General features: G+C 38.2%; 1 protein-coding gene across 6 annotated transcripts in view; it reads right to left on the bottom strand.

Annotated features, from left to right (window-relative positions):
• The window catches only part of LRCH3 (leucine rich repeats and calponin homology domain containing 3), a 57,901-nt gene that overhangs the window by 7,458 nt on the left and 25,903 nt on the right, over positions 1-24,540 (bottom strand). Inside the window, exons 6-21 of one of the 6 annotated variants that reach the window (XM_021544481.2) lie at positions 23,576-23,685; positions 20,681-20,774; positions 19,728-19,848; positions 17,094-17,242; positions 15,715-15,791; positions 12,743-12,838; positions 12,270-12,321; positions 11,994-12,134; positions 10,753-10,800; positions 9,719-9,772; positions 6,634-6,714; positions 5,272-5,343; positions 4,369-4,417; positions 3,759-3,872; positions 3,039-3,157; positions 1,374-1,511 (exon numbers count right to left, since the gene is read on the bottom strand). In XM_021544481.2, coding sequence (XP_021400156.1) covers positions 1,374-1,511; positions 3,039-3,157; positions 3,759-3,872; positions 4,369-4,417; positions 5,272-5,343; positions 6,634-6,714; positions 9,719-9,772; positions 10,753-10,800; positions 11,994-12,134; positions 12,270-12,321; positions 12,743-12,838; positions 15,715-15,791; positions 17,094-17,242; positions 19,728-19,848; positions 20,681-20,774; positions 23,576-23,685 — 1,515 coding nt within the window. The remainder of the gene's footprint in view (positions 1-1,373; positions 1,512-3,038; positions 3,158-3,758; positions 3,873-4,368; positions 4,418-5,271; positions 5,344-6,633; positions 6,715-9,718; positions 9,773-10,752; positions 10,801-11,993; positions 12,135-12,269; positions 12,322-12,742; positions 12,839-15,714; positions 15,792-17,093; positions 17,243-19,727; positions 19,849-20,680; positions 20,775-23,575; positions 23,686-24,540) is intronic. The other 5 variants (XM_077785700.1, XM_077785701.1, XM_077785703.1 and 2 more) reach the window with 5 other exon arrangements.

The raw sequence follows: 24,540 nt of genomic DNA, 5'->3' as shown, positions 1-24,540 counted from the left end.
TATGAACGTGCTTTGGAGCAGCAGGCAGCAGCCTCCAGGTGTTCAACACTTCTCTAAGTGATGGGGTTTCTTCTGATCCCTCATGTGCTGTGTTTCCCCACCAAGGAAGCAGGTTAAAGGCCAGCACTGGCTTCTTTCTCCCAAAGGACCAGGGGAGTACAAAGATCACACTGTCCCTGGGGCATGATGTGATGCCTCTTGTGCTCCTGGAGCCACGCGACTCCAGGCTGCCTCTTCCTTGGGATTCACATGACAAAGCCACAATTTAATTCCTAACACAGAACATTCAGCTGCACATCAAACCAGGCCATTGAAACAATCTCACTGATGCAAGTCTCCTGAGCAGTGGCTCCCTGCCTTTGCTTGAAATGATCCCATAATCTGCCTAAAAGGTTGGTGTGTCCAGCTCAGTCTTCTCAAATAACGAGGCCATCTGCCTGGTCACATCGAGTCCCAGGGACACAACCACAGTGACACACTTGGCAGCCCTGCAAGTGCCAGTTCAGATTCAAATCAACATGAAGACTTGCTCCAAAAGAAGGATAAATGAAGACCACATGTATGTTTCAACTTCTTCCCCAAGGAGCAACCTCTGTTTTTTCTACTCATTCATACAATTTAAAGGTGCATAACAAGCTATCTGCCTGTCCATATTACTTTCAAGTAGCTGATCCTAAATATTTTCACTGAACTTTCTGACTTCCATTAACACAAACTGGATAAATAATCTGTTGGTATCTCACAGATTTTGACCTTTCTCTAATTCTGTGCTTTCCCTACAAAATAGACTGCAATACTTCCCTGCTCTCACAGGTCTCCTGACACAGTCACCTTTTTTTCCTGTTATCACAAAGGTATGATAGGATTCATTTTGTTCCAGGAAATGCTGTTCTCCAAGTATCTTGAGTATGTTCTGCGAAAATTCCTAAGCAGAGGAATCTGTAGTGCTCTGGACACAGGATTCAACTTGGTCCCTGCCTGGTTTCACTGTCTTGTGTAGTGGGATCCTACTTGTAATTCCCTACTGTTTTCCTGATCTTCTCAGTCATTTTGATCTTTTAAAATATCCTATTTTAGTTTTCATGCTGAACTGTTTTGTATTTCACTAGTTTTGAAGTTAATGTGCTTAGAGAGCACATGAAAATGTTAACATTTGCTTACAAGCTGTTAGAAGTAACTTCCTTTAAATGAAACAAACCCAAACAGAATTTCATTTAGTGACACTACAGACCTTTTTCAAACAGCACAGATTGTTATTTTTTCTCATGTACATTCACTGAGGAGAATGCTGATTTTAGTGTCTGTCTGGCTTACAGGACTCTGTAGGATGTCACTGAGGACAGCTATAAGTAGTGTCAGTGTGGCACACTTACAACAGCAGGCGAGGGCACGTGGATGCTGGGGACAGAGCGGGGCCGCACGTGGTTGGCCAAGTGGCACAGGACGACGCCGTCCGTGAGAGCCGCCCCGAGGTCGCTGGGCAGTGACACCTTCAGCCGCGACTCGATGTTCTGTGGGAAACCAACAGGGACACACAGGGGCGCTGAGAGCTGCCTTCTTCCTGCTCCTCCACTCTGCACAAGTTCCTGCGAGGCAGAGCTCCTGCGTTACAGCTCTGTCCGTCCTCATGGCATTTCCAACCAGCTTGCTGAATAACCTCAAGGAAAGCCTCGTGCATTGCTGTGCCCAGCGCTGGCCACAGCCTGGGAGCAATTGAGTTCAAGGAAGAACAGCTTTCATTGTACAGCACATGGACTAATACAAGCGTTATTCAAAAATAATGGAAATTGGGCTCTAGGAACAGTATTCTTAACCGTGCATGTTCTCAGAGAACAGTTCTGCCAAGAGAAGGGAAAATAATTGTCTTTGTGGGTTGGAGGACAACACAATTAACAAAAGTCAAAACTATATTTTTGCCTTTAAAATAAAACTGGAACTATTTGGTATAACCAGTCCTTTAAAAAGAAAGTAGTTAGAATTCGTTTAAGAGAATGAATAAAAATTCAGTTCAGGCTTTCCAACTAATTTAAAATGCTGTGTGAATACCACCGAGTTGTAATACTGTATCTAAATTTAAGTATTAAAAAAAAAAAACCTAAGCTTACCCGGAGAACAGAATAAGAGACAGACTATACAGAAAGCAATCTGAGATACCATAAGAGAGGGTCTGCAAGCACCCTCTTCAAACAAGTTTTATCTAAGGTAGTTACCTTTCTCCTTTAGAGAAAGGAGACCATCCTTACTTCAAAACTTCCCCCTAAAGAGAGGGAATTTTCTCTTTCTGGGATGCTTATGGCTTTTAAGATTACCTTCAGTAAGTATATTCTTATTTATTGGGAAAATTCAACAATTAATTACAACACTTCAAGAAATCTCTTCATGCTCTGCAGAAACAAGTCTGGGGTAAAGCAGAGCAGTACTTTAATGCCATGAGGCATTTTCAATATTCCTGTTTATTGTACCTGGGCACAAACCAGTAGTGTGGTGCCCCATGGCAGACAAAAAGCATAAATATTAGAAACATTTCTAGCTCAAGTGTTCTGCACTTAACTAAGGATAAGGCAAGAATCAACATAACAGATCTAGAGTACACAAAGAAACTATGATGGCAGCATGACTGGCAGCAGTCTCTGCACTCCATCTGCTTATCTGTCGGCTTTATAGCAAAAAAGAATTTTAAAAAAGACATTAAAAGGAGACAGTAAAGGTAACTTTCCAGGGAGCTCCTCACAAGTGTGAAAGCTGATAAGGAAGAAAGGAAGCACACATAAAAGCAGAGTTCAATGGACATTTAAGAGCAGGACTTGACATAATTTATTACACAGAATTTGAAGCTGACTTTACCTACCACAAACAACCAAGTGAACACTACTGTACCAATCTGAAAGAAGTGCAGAGACTGTACCACACCATTTAATTTTGGTCAACTGTGCCCCTTATCGGTTCAGTGAAACTTGTCCATAAGACAAAGGAGATTTAGCAGGGTCACGAAGTGCATTTCCTGCTACATTCATGTTCTGGCTCCTGGCAGCACTGACCTTGCGTAGCTGCTCTATCAGCTCCAGCTCCTCCTCCCGCTGTTTGGAGTTTTGTCTCACTCGAGGGTCTGCAGAATCATTAGCAGGAGACAAGGCACAGGTAGAGGATGAAGAAACAGCTAAAACAGCAGCATGAAGGAAAGAACATCACTAAGCACAGTTTGGCTCTGTGTCATTTGCTATTGCACCGCACACAAAGTTCCAAAATCGGTACATTATTCCTTTTCATAAATCTCTTTCTTACCTTTGATTATTAATCAAACTAATGGTCTACCAACCTAAATGAGATGTCAACACAATTGCCTCACTGTTTAGATTCTGACCTTTCTGTTAGGTAATAGTCATGCACAAATGATGACAAAGTTTTGCCACACAGTATGTTGAAATGGTTCTGTCTTTCTCCAGAAATTGCAATTCTGTTACAGGCTACTGGGCAATGCAAGAATTACCAAGTTGTTGAAGGCTTGCGTGGCAAAGGTGTAAGTGCAGACCAGGATGAGCGAATTTTCACACTTCTACAGATACGACAAAAGAATATTGGGCAGCTCCAAATAAAACCCTGTTTGTTCACAACATATCTGATGGCATCTGTCTACAAATGGAATTCTAAAAGTAGTTTGATGATAAAGACCTGAAGTAACAAAACACTGCAAGCCCCAGGTAATGCAGATGTCAATATAATGTAGCAAAACTAGCTGATTTCTGAGCTATGTAACCTACCTTTCTTGGCTCCATCCCTGACAGCTGTTCGGAAAAGGAAACTCTCAGGTCGCTGGGAAGGGTTTCTATAGGAAGGCGGGGCTGCATGGCCAGGATATGGAGGGGAAAGGTGGACTAAACAAATGTGGAAAGGCACAGGAAAGGAAGGAGGAAGAAGGAAATGGTTAGAGTTTAAATAGGAAATGGGTACAGCAATGTGGTAATTAAAAAGGACAAACCAAAAATTTTAACGCAATGATGACAAAATAAATTACAGCCATGCATGATAAAAGCAGAGCAGGAAAAGGCACTTCCAAGGACACTTGCATGCAAAGAACATTCCACATACCAATTCCAACAACTGTTCTGACTCTTGCTGAATGCATCTGTGTGCCAAAGCCTCTATGAAGGCCTAAACCAGCCATACCCTATTCTCTGCCTAAGGACATACCTCATCCCTGTTGTCTCTACCCTTGTGTTTTTTGAAGGAGACCCAAGTAACTGGGTAAATTCTCACACACAGCAGTGCCACAGACAGAGGTGGGAACAGATGCTCCCCTTTCTTCATAGGACAAATAAGCAAGCAGGCATTTGATCTTATTTTTCAGAATTTTTTTCCTGTCCCTGTTACCTGTCTGAGCAGTAGGTGAGCCAGGGGAGATGGTAGATCTGTCATCACTCTGTGAACAAAAAAGCAGAAGAGTATGAATGGTCCTAATCTGGAAAAGCTTTGACTACATTTTAGTTTGCTGTGTTTTAAGAAAAGCTCCAGCCATCTAAATGTTTCAGAAAAATAACCAGAAATAAGAAAAACCACTGTATGTTTGTTTCCCAAGTCTTATCTCTGAAGAGACAAAAGTTTTTTCTTTTACAGAAATGATACAAGTGTTCTTTTTCCTTAGGAAAAATAATGGTGAAACAGGACTGACTACGCAATGATAGATTGTTAACTCTTCCTTCCAACCCAAACTGAGGAGTGCTCTTTGCAAAGGGGACACCAGGAAACGGGTATTAAGCAACATGCAGAATTGGCAATACAGCAGCCCCGGCAAGGATACTCCTCTTTGACACCTTTGCTAATGCAGAACTGCTATTTACTGAACATCTGTCCCCAGTGAAACACACTGTGGTTTCATCACAGTGCTTACACAGACTAATGAATTCTTGTGAGGAATGAATTCAGCACAACAGTTTCCACAGAAAAGAAAGAAACAGGCAAAGAATACAAGTGTACTTTTGATGAACTCAACTTGATCAAGAGTAAATGATCTTGTACAGAAAAAGCAACATCAAAGACAACCAAGAACCCCTTGGAGCAGAGACTTGTTACCATGTTTTATAGATCAGGCCTCCTGTAGACACAGCCTAAAGCTAAGATGAGGTAATGCATACTACAGTTTCATCAGGTGAATCAGGTTCATACCCTACCTGAACTTTTGATTAGACGTTGACAGACTAACACCTGTTTAAACCGATGTGTGGATCCAAGATTTTTTTGTTGGCTCTAGTGGTGAATGATAATAGCAAGAGGTACCTTGACAGGACTGAAGGTAGAGGCACTAGGCAGGGTAGTAGCACAGCTTTCTTGGTTCAGCCCTGAGAGTGACTGAATGCAGAAAGAAAGAGAAGGCAGTAGCAGAGTTAGTGAGTAGCTGACAGGTCATACACAAAGGTGGAAGTAAAAATGAAGAGGTGATCACAATCACATTCTTAGGAACACTCAACAAGCAACACATAGATACTTGCTGAACTATAGTTTAGTTAGTTACTTCCTATCCTCCTGAACTTCTGGGAGGTATAGTACTTTTTACATATAATACAGTGACATTTAAAACAGAATTAAGAACTATGAGGCAAAAGCTTCTTTAGTAACACCTATGCCGTCAGAAAAAAAAGAAATTTTACTATACAACGGTCCATTGTAGGACATAATTAAAAATAAATAGCTTTCTTTTTAGTGTTTTGAGAATGTTATGCATGTCTGAAAAATCAGGGAAACCCACGTACAGAGGTTCAGTAATACACACTTTGTATCTGCCACAAACACTAACAACTGGTCCTTGTGATTACACACAAAGTAAATGAGATTCTGCAAGTAAAATCTCACTCTTGGGGAAGATGTCAGTGCCAGGATTTACAGCGTTGCCACAAATAAAGTGCAGTCACATTTCAATTATGACCAATATCAAAACTAGCCAAATAAATAACTTTTCCTGTTTATAGAACAGGGGCTGTAGTTATGCCCATCTGTCACTGACAGGTGGATCTAGAGGGCCAAATCCTGCGTCTCACTGAAAGCACGATGAGAACTTTAACATTTGAGGACTGAATGGCTCACTATGCTTTCTGAAACAGCATTCAAACAGCAAAGTGACAGTTCAGCACAGGAAAGAACATCAAATGACACCTAGAAACTCTACAGGTAGTGAAAGACACATTTGGGAGTTAGTTTTAAAAGCATTTGCAACTTTTCTGCCATTCCAGAACAGTACAGCCAGAAGGACTAGAAGGGAAGGCTTATACTCAGGACAAGCCTTAAACACAAAAGTTTTTAGGCCCTGTACAGATTTACAGCTGATCCTCAAGATTGCCTCTTTCTCCAGAGCAGGGCAGAGCCAAAATAGTGTTTGTTTTTTTTTATTTTTTAAGAGTTTCAAATATCACTTGACTTGGACAACACATTAGGTAGCACATGAGAACATTGAAACAAACCAGAACTAGGTGCTCTGTAACATCAAGGCATCTGCTTTTTCCTGTATGAAAGGAGCAGGGCAAGCTTGACACAGACTAGCAAGAAGCGGTCACTATGCACACACCCAGCAGTGGGCAGAGGGAGGGGACACAGCACAGCACAGGAAGGGACATTCACAACACCAACACACCGCATGCTCTTCACCTGTTTGCGAGTGCCTGGCCTCCTTTTAATGGTATTGGTGTTATTGTCAATCTCAAACACAAAGAGAGGCTCAAAGCCATTCTGTCAGGGACAGTAAGGAAAGAAAGAGAGGGAAGAAAGGAAGAAGTGATGCGAAGAACAACTGTGAGAAAAGGCAGCCACAACACTAAAGGAGCCAAGATGCTGCAGCTCAGACTTAGACCACCCTCTGTACATGCTGCACACAGTCTTTAGGTCTAGCACTGAAGTTACAAAAATTTCCCTGAGCCAGAAACAACGGCAGATACAGGCAGTGCCAAAGGAGAGCCCAACCAGAACTCTGCATGAACCAAATAAGGATATTTTAAGAGAATTCGGTTATTAAACATTTGAATACACAAATGAATGCCAATGGTCTGAGAGAAAACTCCAGCATACAAGTCTGCATAAGTCAAGTCCTGCTTACTTTACCCATACCATTATTATTTGCAACACTCTGGTGCTTAACTTAAATGCAGTCTTAACTTCAAATGTTTCAGAGATCCTATGTGCTAACAGTAAGATGACATACTCAGGCCACATTTGAGAACACAACGAGAAAACAACACAAGGAAGGGAGCATAAGGCAGCAATGACACAAAGGTTGTGAGAGGAAGAGGTCACAGCAGCTGCCTGATGCTTCTGAAGTACCTTGTGGGCTTCACAACAGAGAAACTGAGCAGCAGTTAGAGAGGATGGTTTGGGGTTCTTTCCCCCTTTGACAGTACTAACACTATAAGGGACAGTATAGGAGAAAACAAGAAACTATTTGGAGAAAAATGAGATTTAGAAGCAATGAAGGCTGAAGCCAAGTCATTAGCCAAGTCTGAAAGCTGATACCAGCTCTAAAAGTAATCTCCGCTGTAACAAATGGAACTATCCTTGTCAGAACAGCAAGAGGTTCTGACTAACATAAAACTTTTATTTTCTTTTATTTCACTTCTTCAACAACATTTTAGTCTGGTTATCTATCACAGGTCAACCCAAAGAAATCCACCACAGTGTGCAATGAAGTTCTACAGCCAGACTCCACTTCAAATCACAGGTATGCAGCAGCAACGACAACTAAACGGAACCATTAACATTCACAATGGTATGGGCAACCATTCTGGGACTTCAACTGTCCTGACATTGTTTATAAACAGAAGGAAATGGTCAGAGTAATCTGTGCAACAAGAATACATTTTAATTTTAATTAGTGATTAAAGACAACAAAAAGATGACCAAAAGAAATATCGAAGATTTTAAAAAGGAGATTCACAATGAAATTTTTTGTTAAAGCAGTAACAATGCCAGAAGAGCGAAGTAGTAAAATTAAAGTTCATTTGCTTTCTAACTACAAATTAGATTTAGTACTTTTAAAAACTTGTCCTTATGTCCTCAGAATTAGACCTAGCTAAATTTCAAGCCCAAAAGGATAGGGAAAATGTCAAATGAAATGCAATAGAATATAAAAAGGTAAAAGCAATGTAAACTCTTAAAATTTTTTTAATGCAAACCGATGACCATTTTCTTGATGTTGAACAAGTTTTTACCATGTAAAATACATTTGTGTAAACAAAAGATGGTACAAATTCATGAGCCAGTATAGGCCTAATGTTTCAGTTACAGTAATTGCCAGAAACAGCTGCCCTGGCATATGTGATCATTAGGCACAGTGTGGATTTCCACCACAGAAGAGAGCTACAGATCAGAAGCCCCAGCATTTAATATACTATTATAATTTAGCGCTGCTGAAAAATGTGAGGAATCAGAAGAAAAATGAACAGAGAAATTATTGCTTTCAATCCTTCCCTGCCAGTCTGGTCACTCTTTTTGTGAAGTAAAAGGATGTAACTTGGTTAAAGACAAGAAAGGAAATAAATAGCAATGGGAGCTGGTTTCAATGTAGTTTCTGAAAATTCTATATCTTAATTTACAACAAAAGTAATGTGATCACAAAATCTAACAGAACTGGGGCTCCTACAGGTGTCTTTGAGATATGTTCCAAAGACAAATTGACTGTCAACAGAGAATCACCTCAACCCAAAGTACTGCTGTTCTCATGCTTTTTATGACCTAACTATGAAAGCACACTTTAATACGCTCATTGATAGTGATTTCTCAAAACAGCCACATGATTATTAAATTTCTCTTTAACATTTTAAGCTTTCTTTCTCACCCACAATGTGCTAGTCTTACAAAAACAGAAAACCCAACAAGTCTGAATAAAGACACAGTAAATATCTTGACCAACATGTTCAGAAGAGAGACACTCTAACCAAGAGCACTGCCTAAAGAAAATTTAGACAGATAATGGAAGCATATAAATCAAGAAAATAAATTCTAGGCATGCAGTCATGCAACAGCAGGCAAATCAAGTGTATTTTTAATTTTCTAGACATTAATTAGATTATGACATTAATTAGATTTTTTAGTCATGCTACATTGCTAAGATGCCACAAAGGATGAAATAGCATAAAACATGAAATATGTGCACACTTGTTTTTGTTTTTGATAAGTGTTCAAAATATATTATTTTTAAGACATTTGCACTAATAAACAATACAACTGCATGAGGAGTATTTAATGATTTGTAGCATTCATAAGTACAACACTTCTGGCGTGCCAAGTGTTTCTAACCCCCATGTGCAGGACACAGATAAGTTAAAGCAGAAGGCTGTACTAAGCATAAAATTGCTTCCTTTACACTGAAGAGCACATCAATTAGGAATCAAGCTGAATGGCAAAGAAATCAAATCAGAACAACTAGAGGTGAATTCTTCATTTTAGAAACTGTTCTTTATGATATCAGTATTTTTTCTTCTGCTCTCAAACAAAATATAAGCTTTAATTATTTTGCGGAAAAACATCATGGTATTATTAGCAAATGTTTGACAGCAAAAGTGTCAACATATTCCTAACATCATAGTTCACAGCTAAGCTACTTTTCAAAGGAGCCAGCCATGTTTTATGCTATTTAGATTAGCTCTAAAACAGTTGGTCTAATCTGAGACAATCATAACATGTTGTCATTTCTATGCTCTAGAATCTGCCACAGAAAAGGCCATTACGTGCAGGATCTTACCACTAACAAGGCACTATCATCAGTATGCTGAGACCTTCTGGATGGAAAGGGACACTGGGAGGTGGGAGAGATGGAGCAATGTCAGAAACACACACAATGTCAGAAACACACGGTATGTGAACAGACAGACATTCTGGAACATGTACTGCTTGCTTACAGCACTGTGAGCCCTTTAAAATAATCCATGAAGTATCTGTAACTCTGTAGGAATACACAGCCCCATGACCCAGGAATTACAGTGCAGTTGTATTACTTAAGGCATAAATTATTCTGCTTTCTGTGTTGTGTCAAGCAAATACAGAACACTGCATTCACAGTGCTGACTTTGGTAGAACAAAGGACATTTTAAAAGAATAAATTAAGAACAGAAAAACATTAAGAAGAAAAAGGAGCAAAAAACTATTTCAATTAGCCCACTTTTGGTAATTTTCTAACCAAAAGAGTTAGTTGGAAAACACTGCTAAAGAACTATCATATTTGTTACAATATTAAAAGTTCTGATCTGATTAACATTACTAAGTGAATAATCTGGTTTTGATTATAAATACTACATTATTGAAATCCACGGTAGAAAAAACCTTTAAAAAATATTTATTCCTTTTTCTGACAGCCCTCAAAATTCTAAAGGTTAATATTTCTGGGATAACTGGTGATCTAGTAAGAGGAAACTGGGAGAAAACTGATTTGTGAAGGATGACTATAACACTGTAACTTGACTGAATACTCCTGTTAGAATATAAACTGTACTGCTCACAAGGAGCAGGTTAGAATAGAATATTAAATGTAATTTCTGCAGAGAACACAGGAAAACATACAAAAACCAATAAAACAACACACTTGGACAGGCAATCTACATGAACAGAAGAAAATACTAGACTGAGCCTGTTAAAAAAACCCCAACCCAAAGGTTAACGTAAAAAAACTATGCTATAATCCAGTTTTGAGGTATTTTCCACAATGAGGAAAATAACTCTGATGGAGAACTAGGAATTTAAGCACTGACATCCTTACTAATGCTCTTATTGGACTCTTACCTCACTATCCATTGGACTTTGTTTCTGAGGACTTAAGGAGGCTTTTTGCTACACAGAGAAGGAAAAAACAAAACTTAAAATAATGCCACAGAGAAACAAAAGCTCACAACAAAGCAGCATAACTTAAAAGTGTTTTAAAAAAGAGGTCTCAGTTTTTTAAACGGAACATGCACTGGGTTCACTGAGCTGAAACTTCCCTGATATTAGTAAAAAATCAGCCTTTATTCCACATTCAAACAAACAAAAATTTAAAATCATGCATATAAAAGATACATCATAAACCCAAAATACAACTCAGGGGAGGAATTTAACTGCTGAGAATAAAGTGGTCATGAACAACAAAGGAAACAGAAGAAAAATACCCAAAAATCAAATCCAAACCAAAAACCCCAAGAGACTCATCAATGAACAACATGAATCTTATAAGCTTAATCTTTAACTAAAAGACTGAGCTGAATTTTTAATAAGCACCTTTACTACAAAATAGTGCCAGGGGCCTAAAAATAGTTGTCGCTAATGAAAAGCCTAGTTTCAGGCAGCTAAGACCCTTTTTCTAAACTAACTTTATACATTAAATATATGCAATAAACCATGCTTTGCCTCTCTGCAGACCACTCTAAATCCAAAATAAATATTAACTGAAACATTTCTTAAATTTGTGATGGTAAGATTCGTGTAAGTGACCAGAGCAGCAAACAGTAAAACAAATTTAAATCAACTATCATAGAAATAAACTGGCATGTTAAGTAGAAGACATAAGTGCAGAGATAGAGACAGCAAAGACACAGTGTTCAGAGTGAGTGCCTGATGTACCATAGATCTGCATCCATGCTTTACCCAGAACTAACTTCTTTTATTGTCACAAAAAGGCAAAATAGATCAGGCAGCATTATATTTTTGTGTGTATGATTATTTCCTCCCTGCCAAATTTGTCTTCAAAATTAAACTGCCTCTATTCCTTTTCAGATAAAATTAAAATTGAAAGTATGAGGTGAAAGATGCAAAAATCAGAATTCTTTACAACAATCACATTTTGGGTAAATCTTCCATCTTCCTCCCCAGGTCTAGCTTTGCCTGTGTTAAGCTACAGCACCAACACTTAACAAACTTCAATGCTGTTTGTCTAAATTCTTTATAAAGTGCCGGGAGCATAACAAAAAACCAGTAATTACCATGACAATTAGTTATAATAAAGGGATTTAGAAAAGATAAAGTATGAAGTAGGTACTGAAAGGAGGCACCTTAACAAAGTCAAGGACAGCTTCTCTCTGAATCTGCTTCGTTCTCATCCTCTCCTCCTCGTACTGGAGGGCTGCCAGCTGGGCCTCCCGCCGCGTGCGCTCGATGTGCCGGCGGTGCAGCTCCGAGTCTGTGCTGGGCACCTGCAATCAAACGGGCATCAGGCTGTGAAGCCAGAGCTGCAGGTGGTTTATGGAGAAACAGTCCACACCTTATGAGCAACATCAGTTTGGTTTTACATCAAACTCGTTGAAAACAATTCAAATTCTATGTGTTACCTGGCTGTGGTGACTTGACAGCGAGAGAAAATAAGGTGAATCAGGCAGGGGTCTGACAAATGCAAAAACAGAGAGTAAGTAGACTTTTCATCTTAAATCTAAAAATTCTGCATACATAAATTGTCAGTGACACACAAGTATCTGATGAAATCAGAAGAGTAACTGTCTACTAACAGCTGTGATGATGATTTGATTCACTGTGAATGACAGATTTTGTGACATCATTTCTATTTCTATTTCTTCTCCTGAATTGTAGTAACATTTTTTCACAGCACGAGATGTACCAGTAAGATTGTACACTTGGCCTACTACATTGAGATACTCAGTACTTTATACCCATTCTCTAAGAGTAACCAAACCAGGAATTTTTCACATGATCCTCATATAGAGGAACAACAGCATAGTATGGTTATTTGAGGGAGGGGAAAATAATAAAATTAATCAGCAGAAATACTCAATTTCTTTCTCCCTACCTCTCTGTCCTGTCCACATAACTCCTTAGTACTGGGTGATGCTCTCTGTCCTGCATCAAATTTAGAGTTTCAGGTCTTCGTAATTCATCTGTATCCCTGCAGGTAAGACACCAGGTGGAAGGGGATTTGGCCACTGATGCATATAGACTACTGTCAAATTAATTCTACTCTAGATTACAACTGGTTTTGTGAGATAAATGCCTAAACAATTAGCTTCAAATAATCACAAAAGTGAAATTTAGACTAAAGAAATCATATTGTCATACCAAGTCAGATAACAACTGCAGTTAGTAATTAAACATAACTTGCTGAATTAACGATGATTTTAAAATACACAAAAACAGATGCTCTTTTTTAAGACAGTATTTTGGTTATTGCAGGCCTTATTCTGCTCTGAAAATAGCAGAATTATTTTAAACATCAGGACCCTTTGGTATTTTCAGCACAAATCTGCTCACGTCACCAATCAGAGTGACACAAGCCCTCAAAGACACAAAGTAAACAAGAACCTATCTGGTTCTTATCCATCATATCAATAGTAAGAGAGAAATTTTGCAGTCAGTTCTTTGCCAGAAGGCAGCTGTTAGCACTGAAACAGCTCTCAAGGTCCACAGCCTGCAGCATGTACCCTGACATGTTGCTGCCTAGAAACAAAGTTGATGGAAATCAAGGAGCTTAATCTTGACAGCCCAAACTCTGCAACCTTTGCTCCTGGGGCAGCCATGGAACACAGACTCACTTAACCAAGCTTTCCCAAAAAATGTCAGTCCAGCTGGCTGTGTGAACACTTAGGGCCTTTTCCTCATGGAGATGAGATGTGGAAGACCCAGATGTTACAGGTCTCTTCTGTTTCTTAAATTAGCACTGAACCACATGACAAACTCATTACTTAGAACTGTTTTGAACAGACAGGACTGGGTTCAGCTCAGTGCCAAGGAGTGTTCAGAGCAGAGTACACACAGCTTTGTTGCATCAGGAATGAACCACAGTCTGTCCAGAGGCATAAACTGTATTGATTTAAATGAACCAACTAATATAAGTACTCCTGAGATGAAGTCTGTGTTATATCCAACTTTCAGAGTTTTAATGGCTCCAGCATGCTAAAGAAAAAAAAAACAAAAACAAACCAAAAAACCACAAAACAAAAAACAAACAAATAAACAAAAAACCCACCAAACAAACAAAAAAAACCCCAAAAAAACACGAACAAAAAAACCACAAACAAACAAAAACAGAAGAGGCTTGCTGCCAAGGCATTTGTGGAAGCACTTTACAGCTTGTGGTTGCTACAGAATATTTAACTAATATAATACTAAAATATTTAACTAATACAAGCTTAAAATATTTAACTAATACAAGCTTAAAATACAAAAAATTACTCATTGTCATATGGCTGTTTTTAAACAATTCTGAAGGCAATAACAACATGATCTGGTTTTAGTGCCTTAATAATTTCACTCTGCTGCAGAATAGTAAGCCACAATTCATTCAGATTGCTGATTAACTACTTCTGCGTGGAGATCTGCTGCTATCCTTAAGTTAAATTTTGAAATCACTGGATAGCTTACTGAGCTACAACTTCCTTTATCATTAACATCTGTCTATGTAAACAGCAGCTCTTCCCAGCTAACAGCCTTCTCCCATTTCCTTCAGATTTATCACAGAAACCAGTGTTTGGAAAGTTTAATTAATTCCATGTTGACTACAAAAGTTCGAATAAAAAAAGTAAACAAACAAGCAAAAAATCAAATTTTCAAACTAAGAGCACTCAGTTTTTTGGGGGAGAACATGGCAAAATTGCTATACCACTTTATATCTGACTTGTGGACAGGATAAGGACTGCTGACATATGCTGGAATAGTTACTTTCCCTTTTATCAGTACAGCTACTGTATCTGCACATTTTCTGCACATTTCAGAATGCCTATAAAAATGTTGCCAAAACTCTGGAAAAATTTACACACTAATCTTGGTTTCATTTGCTCTTTCAATAGCATTTTAGAATCCATTAAAAATTGGTTTCTACTGACAGCATAAGTAATGACATACTTAGGTCTAGCAGTTGTCTTTTCCACCATTCCCCTGCCCCCCAAACATTCTGAGTACAACTTGGAACAGGGCTGGTTTTCTGTGGAGTCCCTACAAATTCACTTTCACTCCGCAGAATACTGAAATGCTTCAGTAGTATAATAAAGCTTCTATCGATTTTAATTTGCAAGAATTTGCTTGTTTTTTATCTTTTGTTTGCTTATCTTATTTTTTTTTAACTAGACATCCCAAATTCTTTTCAGAAACCTAGCCACCCCTCACTGATACTCTGTCCAATTCTGACCTTTATTTTACAAATAAGCATTCTCTCCAATAATCATTAAAGTAATCATTAAGGAGTAATAATTAAGGAGCATGCGCATACTTCATCAAAATAAGAAACTTGTTTTCAGAATTGATTTCCATTCTATCCCTTCTGCTGATGTAGGCTCATGATTATGGCCGATAGGTACTTTTTAAAATAAATTAATCTTTCACAATACCAAAACCAGCAGGAGTCAACCAAGAATGTGTCCTCATGGCACATCAGACACTCTATAGTATCTCTAGCCTTCCTGCAAATACCTTTATTCCTTTGGTCCTCTATGCACTACAGCTTAGATCAACTATTAAATCAAACCACAAATTAAATCACAAAAAGTAGATATTAAGTCAGCTTAAAAATATGCACTTTAATTATGCAGATTTCTTTAACCAACTGATTTTAAGTCAAGCACTGGCATAGAACAGTTTTGCCTTTTGCTCACTGCAATTATTAGAATTCCAATTCCTAATTTGGAGCAATAACTTATAAAAAAAGTGCCATACACACTTCTGGTAAAGCAACAGATAACAATGCCATTTTCTAAACATGTTCAGTAAATACATGCTCCACATTCATAATGAAATTCTGGATAAAATTATTGTTGCCACAGTAATTCTTACCTGTTTTGGTGTAAATGTCGTCTTGTATCCTCTGTTCTCTGACATTCTCTGATGGATACAGGCTTTACTGGTGAACTCTGAGCAAAAATAACACAAAAGGCTAAGCTAGCAATTTATTCAGAAAACTGCACATTAATGCCAAAAAATCTCTTTGTAGAGCTACATCTGTAACTACTGGTATTTAAAACATCTGACAACAAAGCACAAAACACAAGTCAGGGATGTTAATTTCCAACCAAGCAAGCTCATTCATATTTATTTCTCCAAATGAAATAAATAATAGTTTCAAGATTAAATATGCCTGCTCATAACTTGAGGAGTTTAAAACCTCCAGGATTAAGAATCATGCAGAGAAGTTCATGTAGCTATAAAATTTGTATTGAAATGTAAATACGTTCTTTGGAATTTAAATCTATGAGTGTAGAGCACTGAAGACTGGATTCTCAGAAATACAGAGCTGGTGGTCTTTTATGACGTTCTAAAGACAGGTCCCAGAAGAACTAAGAAAGCAAAACATGGGATTAATAAGAACACTTTAGGTTTAATTTGAGCAATGAAATAATTTATCCTATTGGGAACAGAGACATACTGCCTTTGGTGTTACTGAAAAACTTCCACTTACACCCATTAATATAAGAAAATAGAAACTTTTCAAGATTAACATGCCAATTTTCACTCATGCCTGCTGGTATATTGCAGTCAGCCTTCCTAAGCAGTAGAGAATTTTGGACTGTCTTTTTAGAGAAACTACTCCTTCAGCTAAAAGCAATTTAGTTTTTATGACTAGACAGACCCCAAGGAATAGCTGTTGTGATGCTGACCAATGCCTTTTCCCTGTCTACAGCAAGGAGTCTTTGGGTTGCATTGCCTACAGTTTCCTTAGAACTAAGTTTTGCTCTTGTGTCTATGCTTCAGCTTCTGTGATCTGACACTGAATTTATGAGCTTTGCAAAATGAATGCATCTTTCATATCTGTGTGACTGATTTTAAACACAGTTATAAAAGCTAAAGATTCACTTTTTTTTTCTTTCTTTCTTCAAATAGCAAGTATCTTTCTGCTTCAAAACACACAGAACTTTGAAAGGATACATATGAATCACAGCACCATAGTTACTGTTTAAGCAGAGCAGCCACAAAGATTTTTTCAGACAAGTTATTCATATAGTCTGTACAGTGAGGCACTGAACTGTGTAAGTGGGTACATAGGTATTAATTAAGACTACAGAACACAGAAGGATAAAATCTGGCTAAAATCTGTTTCTATAGGTTCAGTTTCTGAGGACTCTCCAGAAGTGTAACATCCAAATGACTTAAGAGGGAAGAGTTTTCCCAAGGGCTTTGCTGGGTGTGTGACTCGAATGAACACAAGGAAGCACCACCTCATTGGAGATGCGCCGCTGGTCGATGTACGCCATGAACTGGGAGCTGAGGCTGTCTGAGTCCTGGCACTTGGGCTGCCTCACCTCCTCCTCCTCCTCCTCTGTGGCACAGCTGTCAATGTAGTCGATCTGATCGAGATCGTGTTCCACTTGACAAACATACACAGAGAAAACACCCACAATCAGATAACCCATGAGACAGAACAAAACCCACCAATGCAGCATGGTCAGGAACGAAGGCCCTGCTTTTTCTGCCATCTGGGAAAGCCCAGTCTGAAAGCTCTTGGATTTTGCCAGGCCCACTAACATTAGATCAACAAATTTTGAAATAACTGTAACATTTCTGCCTTTTAAAACATGTATCAGGCACGTAGTTTTAGACTGTTGGCTGCAAATACTTTTGCAGCGACTGAAAAAGTAAATACTGTGATTTCCATTTCAGAACCGAAAACTATATATCAAAATATTTCAGCTAATATCAAGACTGTACAATGACCTGTGTATATTTTTGGAATAATTTCTCTTGGTTGTCTGTCAGAAAAATCAGAATGGATATGGCAGATCCTTCAACTACTATTACTACTACAACAGAATAGAGAACAGCACATCTAAGTTATCTGGATTCAAATACAATAAATATAAGAAGTGTATGTGGAAATAATGAGCAACACTACAGAAAATAACAAAATTCCTCTAAAACAATGTAACACACCTACAATTTTATTTTAAAAGAAGAATGAAAAATGAAATTAGGAATCACTGAAATGAGAGCAAGAAACAGCACAGTTTGGCTGGTATTGATTTTTCTTTGTGTGGGAGATACTATGTAGGGCAAATTTTTCACTTGTCACTGCTTTTTCACATTCTGCCCCAGGATTCTAAGTCATGACACTAAGCAAACGCCCCTGATGAAAAATAGTGCACTGGGGATGCAGGGAAAAGTATAAGTTCCCTTTCAGAGCACTAGAGCCTTATTTTTTCTTAGAACTCTCCTCAAACTTGCTCCAGACTCTAGTAGACATTCTTCTTTACTCCCCCGCCCCTTTCCTGCTTGTCTACAACAGACTTGTCTTTGCCTCGCCACACAATCTAGCAACTGTTACTGCCAAAGCCACCCCCTCTGCTACTACAACCATCCAAAACTACATTCCTATATACTGTGGCTTCACTAAATTTCCATCTCAGTTTCAAATCTTAAAAAAGCCCAAAAAACCCAAACTTCCCTTCTTCCTAGGCTTGCTTATTAAATGATGATGATGATTATAACAACAATAATACAGAAAAAGTTGAAAGATAGTAGAGTTTTGTGTTAGGAACACAAAACTGCAAAGCATCTGGATGTCCGACAGCCACATGCTACAGTTTGTGCCCCTCTCTGATACACCTACTCATGAATTGATCATGCTCCAGCTTAAAAGTCTGCTAGGCATTTTGAAATCCCTAGTGTACAAAAGCCAAAGAACAAAATAAAGTTAGTCTTGGAGGCAGAACTGGCAGCACTACCTGTTATTAAGGCTGCCCAACGCTCCCCATGAAACCATGTCTTCAATTCTTCTAACTGCCAGAATTTAACTGTTTGAACTCAATTTTTTTCCCATTAATGTGTGAAAGAGTGTGAGTTAACGACAAAGTTTCAGATATTTCTAGAATGTGGCAAAGAAAACAAAAAATTGTGGCACAGAAGACTAAGACCAAGAAAAGAAGATGGATAAAGATGGGGAGGCGGAGGGAAGAGAGAAGAAAAAGTGGGAGCTGGGCATAGAAAATTAGATGTAGCTAAGAAGAGCAACATGTAGAAAAAATGAACTGTAGCCATCAGGAAGGAAAGGAAAAACAGGTAGCAGCTGACAAAGAAGAAGAATCAATCAAAGTATGTGCAGATGAGATTTAATAATAAGTATTGCAAAACAACGGAGAAGAAGAAATGGAAAAACAAACCTGAAAGATTGTTAAAATAAGGCATATAAACAAAAGGAGACACTGGTAGCAGCAGATTTCTGGAAGTTAAAATGAAAGAGGACTGGAGATCAAGAAACATGGAAAGCACAATCACCTCTTGAACAACTACAAAGGTGATCCTGTGAGACTGCACGACACCAACTGAGAAAGCAAAACAAAGCACTGCCACTCACAAACACCAGGCCCTCCTGGATGATATTAAAGTTTGGATTAAAATCTAAAACTGGAATGAAACACTAGTACCAGTCGGAAATGTAAGACTCCCTGACAAAATTGCTCATCTTGTTCTGAGAGCAGTTGGCACAGAGCACTGGCAATTTACAACTGCAGTAAATTTTCGCCAGAAGCTCAAACAGCAAAACACCATGCACTTGGTGTTCAAGTTTTCAATATTCCAAATTCAATATTCAAAAATACCATTTGAAGCAGTTGAGACTTTAACATAGGACATAGGCAAAAGCTGACAAAGTTTTCAAGAAAATACCAATTCTGCTATCTGATTTTGCCTTTAACATCCTTAAAACAACAGTATTTTTACAGTTTTCAAAACACTGTTTTCGTGTTATTCCACTTAGACCTTTCTGGCTTTTTTCCTCTTCTAACAATCTGTAGGAAACAATCTAGAACTTTAATAATGATGACAATAAATACAGTTAGCCAAAGGTCACTACTTACCTCCACCATTAATTACAACTGCACTCCCTCTGTTTTCTTGGTACTGACTTTCTCTTCTCAGTCTCTGCTCTTTGGTGAACTCTGCCACACGTAATGGGAGATCTGAGAACTCATCTGTTGGCTTTGGAAAACAAACAGTGAAGCCTGGAAACATTTTTCTTCAAAAACATAATTTTCTAATCTACTAATTCTTGATTTGTCCTTGATTTGTATTTCAATTGCCCTGTTTTACAACCACAAAACACTAATTTAAATCAAAAAGCAGCTATAATGTATTGTTTTAAAAAAACATGTAGTTGAACTTTCTTTAGAAACCAGCTACCTACAGTTTTGATTGCAGTATCTGCACGTGACTGAAAACATCCCAGGATGGAAAATCCTAGCACCTTCTCTAAAATCAAGCTAGAAGTGCAAGTATGGTGTATAGCTCACTGTGACACTTTAGGTCTTGGCTATTTTCTAGTTGCTCCAAGAGGAAAAGGGAACTTCTTCCTGGCAATAATAATTGACAACCTTTTTGCTAAGAGATCCTATTTTCCAATTTGTAAATAGCAAACAGATTTTAACGTTTTAAACAAAGGAAGAAGACAAAATTTCCAGCTGATTTCCAAAGCTAAATTTTCATGTTCAGATTTATCGCTTGACTCATCATTGTAATATGATAGTGTTACCAAATTTTTAAAATAAGAAACCCTATTTTTCTCATTTTTTATGCTCCAGTAATTAACCTCTCATGCACTGTTTTATACATTTATGTTAATACTTCCAACTTGGGGTCTGTCCCATATAAAATTAACCTTGTTTTTTCTCCAATAAAACAAGTCATATTGGCTTGAGGCAACCTGCACACCAGCACATGCATGTTACCTATGGAATGTGCTTCCAGATGCATAAATTTTGTTTTCTTTACTGTACAATACTGCACTCAACAAAAATAAAGCTGTAACACTTACTTCATTCCCTGACCATCTTTTGTCTCCACTGTCCACACTATTGAAGCCAGAATCGAGTGCGCCATATGGACGACTGGAATAAAGCTCCTCGTGGCTGTCAAACACAGAGTTTCAGTTACTGTGATAGAAACACCACCAAAAGCTTCTCAGCATTCCAGAACAGCAGCAGAATAAGCCATCAGGCACACCTGCAGTTCACAAGCTCAGCATGTCTGAAAACCTCACATTGCACTTGCTACAATAGAGCAGGAGACGTGCTGACAGCTCCTTGTCCTTGTCACTCAGCTGTCACCTGCCACTGCCTGGCCTTCAGAGCTAAGCTGATTCAAAGGATAGATCCACCCTTCAAACGTTTCCTAAAAGAAATTATGACAAAGCAAACTGCAAACTGGTCTCATATTTCTTCGTTTAGCAAGTCAAACTTTCATTTTCTACTACTTGTATCTTTTGGTTGAAGACCACTGTCAAACAAACTTTTACATAAATAAGCATAAATATATACAAAATCACAAAGAATACAGAATATACTACTTCTACTAAAAGTTTGCAGCATGTATTACATAAATGTCTTCTGTGTCATAATTACACAAGAAATTGCAGTAAGCTGAACAGTATTTCAGATATATCATAATGTAATAACTGTAGGAGTACAGTTTTCATTTACAGAGCTTTGTCAATGACATGTCTAGACAAAGGCATTAGACATGTGCCCAGTGTTACAATACAAATAACCAAACAGGCATACAGCTCTTTACATTTCTGGGCTTAGAAAGTATGTAATTCAGCAGTATAGCCATCACAGATGTCAACTCTGGCAACTGCTGCAGATAGCTACAGTAAAGAGACAATGGGACTTGTCTGATCCTCTGCAGATGGCATTTCACAATGGTTCAACTGTCCTATTGGCACTTGATGCCCCAGGGAGAACTGCAGCAGCAATTACTACATAATGCACAAGGAAGAATGAATTTCAGGAAGCTAATTGCTTCACCCCATCGTAACTAAATTGCAGATCATTTTCTCACTGGCATTGCTCTCAAGTTGCTGCTCTCTCTAAAATACTCAGGAAATACTTATTTTCAAATTTTATTATTATTATTACTATCTTAATAGAAGACTGACAGACTACTATCAAGGCCTATTTTAGTTTTCAGATAGACATGAAATAGCAAAGAAGTACCAGGAGGGATGGAGGCTACAGATGAGACACATTAAGCTATGCATCTGTTTCTATGCAGATGTAGACTAAAAGACAAGCTCTTGAATCTGCATGAGTTTTGATTAACTCAAATTCACTTTTATGGCCCTGTATTTGAACAGAAAGATCATCTGCATAATAAACCATCAGAAAGAAAAAGAGCCAAAGAAAAAAACAACTCCCTTCTTCTGGGTAAGAAGAAAAATTAATGACTATGAAGTCATCCAATGTAGTTAAAGAGCTATTTGAATGTGAATAACCGACAACAGAACCATAATTATACTAACAGTTCATAGAACTTACATATATTTTTAAAACGGGTCAAAGAAAGATCCATCTGCAGTAGAATTCCATTTTAAATAAATCAATATTTTCAGCATCTCCTGAGCACCTTGTTGTAAATTGAACAATTACTGTAAATTAAGGAACTCAAAAATGAAGAAGTGTTTTGATACAAATTTTCTTTTAGCCCCCCTTCTTTTCAAAGAATTCGAAAAGCCTTACATCTAACACTAAAGTTAACTGGAAGCTCAAAAATACATAAACACTGTGCCCAGGACTTCTCCTTTTTAACAAGAAAGCTGCTATGTGTCTTCTCAGTTCTCACAACTAAACCCACCTATCCAATGCTACACACCTTTACACGTTTATAATCACACAGCAGCCATCCTAAAATCAGCTGAGACTTGAGATTTTTATTCCTCCCTGACCAACAAGCCACAAGGAACAACCAGTAGGCATTTGGAGAGATCAGACCATTTTGGGGCAACTGCAGCTTACAGGAAGCTGTGTAAGGCTTGAAATCAAAGGATGAGAAACCAAATGCCTGCTAAGACCAACAGTGAAAGGCAATACTTGCTGCCATACTAAAACATGTATCTTTTCCTCCTGTAAGCAAGAACAGTTGCCCAAGTCCCAGAATATTCACTACACTAGTTCACCTGTGAGGTATTTTAAACCTTTTAGCTCCAGACTATGCCAGTCTGCCAATAACTGCTACACAGCTCCAACAGTTCTGCCTCCTCTTAATGTCATTCCCTCCAGCACCAACCTCAGCTGCTCTGACTTTCACTGCTGCAAACGAGACTGGCTTGCTGCAGCTGAACAAAACTTGCTACAAGATAAATTCCACATAACTTATGTTTAGAAAAGGACTGAAGCATAGAGATTCACTCTGGTTAAACAGTTGTCCTGCCATGATGTTTCAGAGCATCTTGCTTTTTTAGCAGTGTCAACAGTCTTGCTACTAAAAATGTTTGAACAAATGTGAGCTGACAGCATGATACAGACTTCCTTAAACTTCAAGAGTTTCTACCATTCAGACTCTCAACCTTCATGGTATTACACCAAAGTCGATCAGATAAACCAGCAACAAAAGTCTAGGTGGACTGATTGATACCTCATTTCTATTGGTCACCTTTGAAGATAACAAACACAAAGCTCTTGTGCCTTGCCTGGAAATACTGCCTTTCCCGTGACACTGCCCAGGTCATCTCCTGAACCAGTTCTCAGTTCTTACACATTGGTACCTTACTAGAATGCATCATGAAATACCATAAACAATATTTTTCAAAGCCTCCTTAATGCACTTGCCAAAGAACAATCCTTGATCTGTTTTTTAAAATAAACTCATGGTGGACTGACAAAATTTTCCTGGATGCCATTAAAACTGGGAATGTGGCTTGTGAAAAACTTACCATGATCCAAATCCCATGGGTCTCCTATCATAGTCAGGCAAGTCTGGAGCTATCTTGCATGCTTCTATGTTCAGGTATTTAAATATATGAATTTTTCCTTTTATACATATCTTAAAAAAAAAATTAAAAATTAAGTAAGTATAATTTGACAATATATTTTCAAAGTACACTACAGACATCTAAGATGCAATTAGGAACACTAATAAATAACCACATTTACATCAACCAATGTATCTTTTATTCTACTATCACTGCATTTTAGAGGAACAGCTATAGTGGAGCATCAGGGATGCCTGTGGTAGAAAAATGGAAGCTGTCCTCCATGTACATCTGGTCTGCAAGCAACTCTGTCAGCTGGATGCTGAAATTTCATCATGCAAACAAGACATGAGCATTTACAAGTACCAGAATTTATACCCTTGGCATCAGAACAGATGCATCCCACCCATGCCCATATTTGAATGGCAGTGGCAGACTGCCAAAGCCCCCTCAAATTTATAGTCAATGAAGACAGTAACAGCTGTCTCTGCTTTCACAAGGAAAGCAAAACCCTACTGAAACTACAAGTTTCAGCAAGTGCCCCTCTTGACTCTGATGCAGCAGCTCACAGTAGAACCTGTAATACTCAGGGGCTCGTATACGCACACTGAAAATCAAATTAGTCATTAACAATATTGCAGTTTCTAGCTCAAAGACCAATTTGAGTACTCTGCTGCAAAGTGGATCAGTAAACTGCAGCACTGAGGCCTCAGTCAAAATTTTGACATTTGAATGACAGAAAATTAGTCTTGCCTAACAGTTTCCTTTCTCCTATGCTGAAAGCAGAAATATTCAAGCTAACATTAGTGAAATTTTTTGTAATATTCCATTTTTTAAATTTTGTAATGGGACTATTAATACAGTAAAGAGAAGAAAGGGATTTCTCAAGCTGTGCTATATATTTAACACTTGTAGACAATAGAATG

The sequence above is a fragment of the Lonchura striata genome, chromosome 10, assembly GCF_046129695.1.
Source record: "Lonchura striata isolate bLonStr1 chromosome 10, bLonStr1.mat, whole genome shotgun sequence".
NCBI classification, from domain to species: domain Eukaryota; kingdom Metazoa; phylum Chordata; class Aves; order Passeriformes; family Estrildidae; genus Lonchura; species Lonchura striata.
The sequence above is the reverse complement of the archived record's forward strand: the minus strand, read 5'-3'. Positions and strand labels throughout refer to the sequence as shown.